The sequence below is a fragment of the Panthera leo genome, chromosome B4 (assembly GCF_018350215.1).
Source record: "Panthera leo isolate Ple1 chromosome B4, P.leo_Ple1_pat1.1, whole genome shotgun sequence".
NCBI lineage: Eukaryota > Metazoa > Chordata > Mammalia > Carnivora > Felidae > Panthera > Panthera leo.
Window position 1 is genome coordinate 60,308,773 of NC_056685.1, and position 10,930 is coordinate 60,319,702.

Below are 10,930 nucleotides of genomic sequence, written 5' to 3' on the forward strand. Positions count from 1 at the left end.
TCATTGATTTTGTACCTGGGGATGACTTATTGTAGTAAAAATGTGACCATTTTTCACTTAAAATAAAGGTTGTGGGATGTTAGGAAATCTTTCTTTACTCTCAGCTCTGTTGTCTATAAGGAACTGATAAGGAACAGATTCTTTATGTGAATGCCTATTTTGAACTGTATTACTATTCAAACCTTGCCACATGCTATATTAAGACAGGCAACATGACTTACCTAAGAGCTCTTACCCTCGGAGTTTTAGGTTTCTATTTACCACAGGCTACTTTTCAGAGGCCCATAGTAAAAAGTTAGTATGGCACTGAACAAATTAGTCTAATTGTGAAAACTGTCATGACATTCAGTCTCCTGTTTTTCACTGTATTTTTATCAGTAGATTATGCATTTGGAGGAGAAAATTACCTTATAGATAGAGAAAAATTTTATGTGTCACTTTTTAAAGGTTACAGTCTTCTTCCTCCCTTGAGGACTCAAGGCCAGCAGATTTAATGAAAGATTCTCACACTATAAACTACAGGAAAGTAAGTACGGTAAGTGTTAATATTCATGAAATATTTCTTTTGAGAAAAGATGCTGTCCTGTAAGAATAAACTCTTTCCATGGATTTTAAGAGGCAACATAGAATAGTGGCTGACAGCATACTATCTGGATCTGAGTTGTGACTCAGACATTTATTGCTGGGCAACCACAGGCTTGCTATTTAAACTCTGTGCCTCAATTTCCTCATCTGTTAAGTAGGGATAATAATAGCACCGAACTCTTGGAGTGCTGTGCAAATGAAGTGATTTTATGCCAAAACAAACAAAAACTTAACAGTGACTGGTACACAACCTGTGACCAATAAATGGTAGCTATTAATGTTATTTTAATGGGTTCTAATTCAGTGGATTAAATAAATGTACTCCTTATGGTGTGGAGAAAAATTACTATAAGCTACTATTTAATTCAATTTAACATATACTAGCTATTTGAAATGCATGGTTACGTTTACAAAATTGATTAAATGTAGTCCTAAATATCTGGAGGAGCCATCTACAATATAATTCTAATGTATCCCAGACAACAAAAAGATCTAAAGTGGGTCTATAAACTAAGCGGTATAAAAATATAAGAGAAATCTGACCGGAAATTGAAAAAATGTCTTTATACACATGTCCTAAGTCTTTCGGTCTAGTATTTAAGTTTTACTCCTACATTTAGCAAATGTTTATTAAGTACCCCTTTTTTGCCAGACAATAAGCTAGAAGCAGGGAGTTACGGCATTCCAACATAATCTCCAAGTAGTGTGCATTATATAGACATTTCATAGATCAAATTCACCAACTTAATAAGAAAGTGTAGGTAAATGAAGTATTTTTTTTCACTGAGCATTACTGCATTTATTGAGTGTTCAAAATAAGGTTTAAGAAACCATACATTGCTTAAGGGTATTTATATAGGTGCTAAAATTATAAAAGTAACAAGAAAATCAACATAAAACTCAAGACTGTGGTGACTTCAGCAGAAGAGAAAAGGAGATGTGATCGGAGGGCAATTGCCAGGCTAATAAAGTGTCAGTAATATTATATTGGTAAATGATGTATATTGATAAGCTACATTAAATATTGAATTGTGGGGCGCCTGTGTGGCTTAGTTAGTTTAAAGCCACCCAGAGGCTTTAAAGAGGCTTAGTCAGTCAAAGCCTCTGACTTTGGCTCAGGTCAGGTCATGATCTCATGGTTCCTGAGTTCGAACCCTGTGTTGGGCTCTTTGCTGATAGCTCAGAGCCTGGAGCCTGCTTCAGATTCTCTGTCTCCCTCTCTCTCTGCCCCTCCCCTGCTTGCTCTCTCTCTCTCTCTCTCTCTCTCAAAAATAAACAAACATTAAAAAAATTTTTAAATACATTCAATTGTTTGGCTTGTAACTCTGCAACAATATGAAAACTTGTTGGTAAAAGCCTCTAGTTTAATCCATTTCCCACTCCAAAGCACTATTTCCCATTGTAGTTTCATGTGCGATAGTTTTATGATCATTTTCTTTAAAAAAAAAGCTTTTCCTCCTTAATCCAAAACTTGTCCTTATAACATGTACATTCAGTTATTGTTATAAAGAATGTGGACCCTGGCGTCAGGTGGATGGGTTAGAATAATGGCCCCAACACTCTGGGCAAGCTTTAGCCCTCAGATTTCTGACCTCACAACGTTTGAGACACGAAAGGAGAGGCTGCTTGTGGGGTCCTGGCACATAGTACTGGGCAGATGCAGGCTGTCATACTGATGATGGCAGTGGTGGCACTGCCATCAGGCCCACATCCGACCATTGCTAAGAGGTCATTATTTCACTCAAGTAGGAGCCTTACTATTTATTATCCTGTCTTTTCAGATGTCAAATAAGGAGCCGATTCCACGAAATCCTTCTGAAATAGGGGAGCCAGAGGCTCCAAGGCAAAACCACAGTGCTGTTCCTTCCCATAGTCACGAGCCACTCCTTGGTAGGTTTTCTTTGGCAACCACCCACTGTCTTAGTTTACCTAATACTTTCTTAATCATTATATTTTCAGACTTAGGAGACTTCTAGAGAAGCAAATAGTTAAAACTAAGATTTTTTTCAAAATCCTAAATGCAATAAATCACACTCTTGACTTTAAGGTGTATGCTACCTAATGCACCTGTCATTGTAAGTTCAGTTATTAACTGAATCAGTTATGGGTATCGTTAATACATGCCATTTAGGTAAAACTAAGGTACTTATATCTAGGGAAAAAACGTCCATTCCCAAGAATAAGAACTTTTGAATGATACCAATCACGAAGTGTTTAAGATGTAATTATTCATTTTAACTATGTTTATGCAGACTCAAATCAAGTATACAGTTTTATACCATACATAACTAACATTGATCTACTAGAAACGTATGTTAAAGAGAATCAAAGAAGTTGAAAGAAAACGAACATCAGCTTCATGCAGAGCCACATATTCATCATCTCAAATTGTATTGTACTTTGAAAAATTTCTAGAAAACTTTGGCTAATCTGTAGCTGTGTGTTAACCTATAATCTCTAGAACCTTTTCCTTGTATCTAACTTATAACTCATTTCTATGGTTTCTTATTTCCTTTTTCAATAAAAATCTGGGCATTTCCCCTTTTATAACATTTTCAGATTTTTGGAAGAGGATGCTTTTGTATCCATCTTCTCATTCAGATTAAACAAATACAAGGCATTTTTTCCTTGGCATTTTCACAAGGCATCAGATTAAAGTTAAATCTATCCTTCCAGGCTCTATACATACACATGCATGAATTCTGGCCCCTAGCTTCCAACTGTCTTTTACCACTGTTGTTTTCTATTAGAAAATTCATAGACTAGCTCACTTAGGTGTATCAAGTGAGTTATGTGCAATTTCTGTGACAGCACCTTGTTATAAAAAGAGGTGACCCATTTAAAAATGTATCAGCCTTCTGCAATTTAAGACAGAGGTTTTGCCTTCAAAATTACATTGTATAGTGTTCTTGCCTTTCTTTTTAGTTTTCTTCAAGTTTTTAATTCAAGTTAGTTAACATACAGTGTTACATTAGTTTCAGGTGTACAATATAGTGATTCAGCACTTTCATACATCACCCTGTCCTCATGATGGCAAGTGCCCTCCTTAATCCCCATCACCTATTTCACCAGTCCCCTTGCCTACTTCCCCTCAGGTAACCATTAATTTGTTCTCTACAATTAAGACTCTGTTTCTTGATTTATATCTCTTTTTTTGCTTGCTTTGCCATTTTTAATGATACTCCTCTTTTAACCTCCAAATGTACTCACATGAGTCTGTATTTTAATTTGATAGGCCAAGGTGCCCAGCTGGATTTTGATGCCCTGTGTGACAATGACGACACAGCCATGGCTGCCTTCATGAATTACTTTGAAGCAGAAGGGGGCCTGGAAGACCCTGGGGACATCAGTGATATCCACTGGACACTCTAGCATTTGATTTTCTAACTCTAAAAATTAGGAATGTGATAAAGCATTTCATTTACAAAAAAAAAAAAACTGTACAATCTTCTGCTCTGTATTGATACTGTTCTTATCTTTTATTCCTATTAATGGTCTACCAATTTTTATAGATTTGCACCTTTCACAGCAGTATGGGGGAAATGTGAGGTTTCCCTTCACAAAGAATGGCTCAGTGTTTCCTACAGACCCCTTGGCTCAGTGAAATGGCTTAAAACCCACTAGTTGCTGTATTTTTGCTAAAATATTTCTAACCAAGAATATCACATACACTTTGTTTTGGTTTTGTTTTTATTTTCTGATGCAATTTTTAAGTTTGGGGAATTTAATATATTGTGTCTAAGATTCATTTATAATTGATTTATAATAGCAGATTTATGTAAATTGGAACATCACCATTTCCTGTGTATTTCCTTAGTTGAGAATAGGGCTTAAATATTTTAAGAAAACCGAGTACTTGAACATGTAAGAAATGATATAATCGGTGCTCATAATTGTAATGAATACAGTATTCAGTCGTTGTAGACTTGGATACAGGGTATTTATGCTTAGTGAAGCACTTGAGATAGACTTTAAGTGAGATGATTTATTTAAAACTCAGGAAAAAAAAAAAAAGAAAAGAAAAGCTGGGAGAGTTCCAACTTTGCTTACAGAAGACCTTAGTCCTAGTTCTTGGTAATTAACCTTTGCATGTAAGAATTACTGTTAACATAACCAATCAAGATTTTCATTATATCTAAAACCAGTTTTTGATGCAGTAAAGGTGCTTAGTGAAGGATTAGCCATGGAGGAAAAAAACAAGCCCAGGCAGGATAAATGTCTTGTGTAAAGTCACAATTAAATTCGTATTTTTGAAATCTTTAATGTGTATAAACCAGTTTCTTTATACACATTTGAGGAAGCACTGGTTTCGCTGGTTAAATGATGAATTGACTGACCCAGGAAATAGCTGTGGCCTTCTAGATTAGGCAATTATGGTTACTGTTGCCTGTAGCCAAAGGTAGTTATGTAAAGGCTAAGTATAATTTTGAAACTATGAGGCAATGAGAAAGAATGTAAAAACCAATTTTCTAGCTATCATTACAAATTCGGAGATCATTTTTTAACTAGTAACTGAGGTGGCTTAAACTGAGTACAAGAAGAATATTTAAGATAATACATGTATATCTACCTTTTTGAAGATCATAATTTCATTATATCTTATGTTTTAATTGCTCTTTCTAGTTTACCCAGTGTTTCCATATATATATATATATATATATATATATATATATATATATATATATATATTTTTTTTTTTTTTTTTTTTTTTTTTTTTTTTTTTTTGGTGCCCCACGAATGGAAAGTAAGATAGGCTAGGAAACTAATGGAGAAGCCTGAGGCTCAGTAGGGAATCCAATGCCGTTTTCTTCCTCTAGGTGGTGCTCTACCTTCCAACAGATCTCCCTCAGAGCCTCTCACCAAAACAAAGCATTATTTTGACTCTGCATATTTCTTTAGGCTGTACGTAATAAGTTAGAACTTTTGTCAGACATGTTAATGGCAAACATACCAACAGGCAATAGGCCAAAAGCACATGTTCCCTTCAAGCGGGACAGCTGCAGTGGCCATGTGGGCAACGGTGTATCACCGTGTCCTGCAGCACTTACAGTATTCCAGCAATTTTAGAAGGTCAGCCCCACTCCTGGTTCTGGAACTTGAGACACACTCAGGTTTAGAATAAGCCAAAGAAACCCTATGAGATGAAGGACCTTGGTTTGCAACAGCCGAAGCATGACGGTTCCATCTGAAGAAGCAGGAATGAGTTGCTGTTCTTTAAGTCAGAGGCCTTACCGACATAACATTTTTGTGGGGCTAAACCATTGCAGGTTGGGCGTGGCCTCTAGAGTTGAACTCAGCCAGTGGTAGCAAGATGGGTCACTGTGCTGGATGGCCTTGAAAGTGGAGGGGCTTTATGATGCAAGGATCTGGGAGGCAGAATTTCTAGAAGCAGGCCATTGCTGCCTGGCATAGTAACAGTTTTTCCTCTTTGCAAGAGGAAGCGTTATTCCATAGAACAGTGGACAGATAGCCAATTGAATGCTTTGATCCTTTAATAATCCACTCTAGTATTTTTCTGTAGATCTTGTCCTGGATCCAGAATCCAGTCCATGCAGCGTATGATAGCTGTAGCTCTCCCAAGATTAGTGTTTTCTCCAAAGTGTGTTGCATTTATGTTGAATTGTTGTTAGGAGTGATATTTTTATGGTTTGCCCTATAACGAATTTTTCTCCTATTCATTAATTTCCTGCATTTCCTGCAATTTCAAACATCTGTACATTGAATGAAATCATAAAAAGAGTAATTTTTTTTCTAAGAATTACCTACAATAATGGAGTGGAGTGGGACAAGAGCCTAGAAGCTGAAGAGCCTACTCAGCCTAAATTAAGCTGTGTGACCTCACATAAGCCATTTAAATACTCTGTACCTCAGGCTCCTTGTCTGTACAAGAGGCTTGACCTCTAGGTTTACTTCCAGTTCTGATTCTGTGATTCTAATCTACAGGACTTGAGTATTAGGGTCAGACTCTAGAACTGTGCAGTCCAGTATGATAGACACAGGCCATGTGTGGCTATTGAGCACTGGAAATGTCACTAATGCAAATTGAGATAGGCTTTAAATGTAAAATGCCAGATTTCATACACTTAGTGTAAAAAAGGGAATGCAAAATATCACATTATCAATTTTATAATGGAAAGCCTGGCTGGCTCAGCCAGTGGAGCATGTGACTCTTGATCTTGGGGTTGAGTTCAAGCCCCATGTTGGGCGTAGAGCTTCCTAAAAATAAAATTTAAAAATAATATATAAAGGGGCACCTGGGTGACTCAGTCAGTTAAGCATCTGACTCTTAATTTTCGCTCAGGTCATCACCTTATAGTTCGTGAGTTCGAGCCCCATGTAGGGCTCTACGCTGACAGCATGGAGCCTGCTTGGGATCCTCTTTTTCCCCTCTCTCCCTACCCCTCCCCTGCTTGGGATCCCCCCCCCCCCCATAAAATATAAAAAATACATTTTAAAAACCAGTTTTATACTGATCACTTAGACAAGTATTTTGGATATACTGAATTATATAAAACATCAACATTTTACTTTTTACTTTTTTAATGTAGCTACTAGAAAATTTTAAATTACATGTATGGCATACATTATATTTCTATTGGACAGTGCTGCTCTAAAACATTTTATTAAATGGATATTATTGAAGTAGACCAAAGGTTATACCATAACTATGATATTTACCTTTAACTGCTATAGCTTAAGGAACAATTGTTTATTGATCCTTGATTTAGTACAAGTAACTGAACCTCTATGTGTCAAATTTAAAACTTTTTTGAAACTAGTGAACCTGAAGATGCTATCAGATATTTTATTAGATGATGATAGCCTGAAATCAAACTTGGGGTGTATGTTGACACTCTATTGTAGTCACTAAATTTGGAAATCTGTTGAAAAATTGAAAGGAAAATAGAGCATAGAGGCTTTTGGTAAGTAAGTGGGATTAAGGTATTTCATTACAGTTTCTTAATGGGAAAGGCTATATTTATTAGTCATATTTTTTGAGGAATTTCTGTAGAGTCTGGGCACAGTAAATGAAATAACCACTACCTAGTTATTGGACCATGTTTAGCAGTGTCATTTCAGATCCTGCTCTAAAGAGATATCTACCACTCAGGTAGGTCATTGTTTGGCTCAGGAATTGGAAATTCAGATTTGCCAAGCAGTTACTGGCAAGGCAGGGAAGCCATAATGGAAAACTGCCATGTGGCCACTAGGTGTCACTTTTCCATTTCTGTAGTGCATAGTTTTCATTAATTTTTCCAAGTTCTATGGGGCCTAGGGGAGGTATTTGTGACTTGTGTTTAGATTAGGACTGTGTCTCTGGTGTGGGCTGTTTTATGAGAAATGCTTTTTAAGAGAAGTCTGGGAAGATGCTTCCCATGTAAGAACTTTGGTTTAAGGAGCTTTCCAGATGTGGCTCCAGTAAAAGGTGACTTTAGACTTTAACATGGAATATGCTTTCTGAATTCATTTGAGTGTGTATATGTGTCACTGCTCCTACATTCCTATGCTTAGCTTCGTCTTTTATACAATTTTTACCTCTTTTCCAGTTTACTTGCTCTTGTCTGTATATTAGTATTTTAAAAATTTTGTGGTAATGAAAAGAGTGAAATTAAATATATTTTGTAATAATTACTAGTTTGAAGTTTTTTAAACTTAATATTTAGACCTCTTCCAAAAAAGGTATATCCTTAACTACTTTCTAAAGTGGAAACATAGGGGTGTCTGGGGTGGCTCAGTCAGTTGCGCATCTGACTCTTGATTTTGGCTCAGGTCATGATTCCAGAGTTGCGGGCTTGAGCCCCATGTCGGGCTCTGCGCTGAGCATGGAGCCTTCTTGGGATTCTCCTCTAGCTCTCCCTTTGCCCCTCTCCCCTGCTTGTGTTTTCTCTCTCTCTCCTTTCAAATTAAAAAATAAATAAAATGGAAATACAGACAAGAAAATCCACTCTTCTCAAACCACTGGGCAGAGAGATAGATTGAACTACATTACTCTCTGTATATATTTGTGCATGTTTATGAAGATATGCTAACTGCTGTAACCACCTTCTTCCCCATAAGACACTCAGAAGTTCCCAGCACATATTGTTCTTCTACCTGGCAATCTCAATGGAAAGAGAGCTTCTCTATTTCCTAGTAATTCACACAAAAATGTCCATTGCTTGGGCCTTTGGATCAACTTGGTTCACATAGATTTTCCTGTGGCCACCAGGCTGGAGTATACAGATTGGCCAGGTTTTAGTTACATGACCAAACTTGGATTTAAAGGCACCCTTGAAAGGGAAATGATGTCAAAAACAGCCAGCTGCCTAATGGTCTAGGGCCAATGGAAAGAATAGAGACATATGCAGAAAGGGCAATGGAAAACTTGTAATTTATAATAGTTGATGATTTCTGAGAATTGTAGGTTTAGCTATCTGAGTGTGGAGTCTTATTTTTTTATTGTTCTTTGGGGGAATGAGAGGGTAGTGAGGAGTAGCAAGTTGTGTGATGTGTTTTTAACATTGGTCACCTTTTTCGTTTAATACCCAGCCATTAGTTGCTTTGGAAGACCCTGTCTGTTGCTTAAGTGTGTGGTTAGGGATCCATAAAGAGTTGTCTTAAGTTCTTGTCCAGCTGTGTGTCTCTGGCTTAGGATGTATTTTCTTAGGCAGTCCTGGTTCTTAAGCTCACTTTTAGGTAGTGTTTTCCATATTTATTCCTGTCCAGGAGGAAATCAGTCCCATTTACCTTGGGAGTAAATACATTATGGTGTTTTTTGCTCTTGGTTTTTGGTTTTTTTCAAAAGACAATGCTAAAATGAGAAACCTAGATTACGGACACATAACTTAATAGAACTCAAAACATCTCATTTACTCCAGCTCCAAATATAAGAAGATCCTGAATTCACCTCCTCTCATGGACAGACCAAACCTACAGTGCAGGAGAGGAGACAGTGAAGCAGGCCTCTCAGAGTCCTTGACACTGTTGCATCCTGCCCCATCCTGCCACAATCATAGTCTGCCTTGGCCCAGGATGGATGCTACCGTGGGCTCAGCTGGGCTGCTGGCCCTAACTGTGCTCTGCCTGCTGTGGATCCCTGAGTCTGGCCTGCAGCCTGTGAGCCTGTCTCCATCCCTCTGTGCAAGCCCCTGCCCTAGAGCATGACCAAGATGTCCAACTACTTGCATCACAGTACCAGACTAATGCCATCCTGGCCAATGAGCAGTTTGAAGATCTGCTAGGCACTCCCAAGAGCCCTGATCTTCTCTTCCTGTGCCACGTATGCATCTATCTGCACCATTACTTCCAACAAGAGCACATTACTTTCTGCAAGTTTACGTGCAGGTAGGTCCAGAGGGCTGCAGGCCCATCTTCAGCAAGTACTGCCACCTGTGGTCTGAGAGCCAAGCCTACAAGGAGCTGCCGTTTATGACCAGGGTGTGTGCATCTTTCATAAGGCCATCATCGCTGTGGATGGAGTGAATTTTCCTATGGATCCTAGTAATGGAAACTGTAGAGGGGCAAGCAGTGGATGCTGAAAATGTAAACCTATTAGGCTACACAGAACATCTAGTTTCAAAACAATTATAACTATGTCATGCAGGCTAAAGTTAAGAGATAAAGACCAAACGCTGTGGTGTGACTACAGTAGTTGAGGTGAAGGAGATTTTAAAGACTTCTCTAGTAATCATTCCAAGCACACCATTAACCTTCACACCAATTTCTGGCTGCCTATGTCCTCATTGATATTAATAGGCAGTAAATCATTATGGCTTATTATGGTGAGTGATGCTCCAAAATTAGTCTTGGTGAAAAGTTATATTGCTGAGAAATGGAAAGATCATCTTGGCAAAAAAAAAAAAAAAAAAGTTAAGCACTGGGATATGAAGTTCTGCCATCTTAGAGTAAAACTGATTCTAGCCATAGTAACTCCTCTCAGAGTCAGACATCTGGCAGGAACTCTAACTCCCTGCAAGCATGCAACTACATCCTGGAATGCAAGGACATCGGTGAGCTTCATGGTAAGACTTGCATTGCTGGACTAGCAAAGGAAAATTGCATGGTTGAACATGATAATCTGTTATTTACCACATAAATCACATGGAAATGGTTATTACCTCTATTTTCTGTTTTCTGCTCTTTTTTCTCTTTCCCTTTTTTGTGGTCTGAGTTCAGATCCTTAAATGCATTATTTGTGTTCTACTTAACAACAACAATAAACAGAATTATAATGCAAATGTGAAAAGTTAAACGGGAGAATCTTAAAAGCAGCAAGAAAAACAACTTGTTACATATGAGGAAACCCCAATAAGACATAAGACTGTCACCAGATTTTTCACCAGAAACTTTGCAGGCCAGAAGGGAA

The 10,930-nt window shown here is 37.7% G+C and overlaps 1 protein-coding gene and 1 pseudogene across 2 annotated transcripts in view; both read left to right on the forward strand.

The window, feature by feature from the left end:
* ARNTL2 (aryl hydrocarbon receptor nuclear translocator like 2) overlaps window positions 1-3,988 on the forward strand; it is a 121,854-nt gene extending 117,866 nt beyond the window's left edge. For both annotated transcript variants that reach the window (XM_042946136.1, XM_042946137.1), the window contains exons 14-16: window positions 448-535; window positions 2,367-2,475; window positions 3,821-3,988. In XM_042946136.1, the coding sequence (XP_042802070.1) occupies window positions 448-535; window positions 2,367-2,475; window positions 3,821-3,957 (334 nt within the window). In that variant the 3' untranslated portion in view covers window positions 3,958-3,988. The remainder of the gene's footprint in view (window positions 1-447; window positions 536-2,366; window positions 2,476-3,820) is intronic.
* Window positions 3,989-5,560: 1,572 nt separating this feature from the next.
* On the forward strand, window positions 5,561-10,660 carry LOC122225365 (annotated as a pseudogene).
* Window positions 10,661-10,930: the final 270 nt, after the last annotated feature.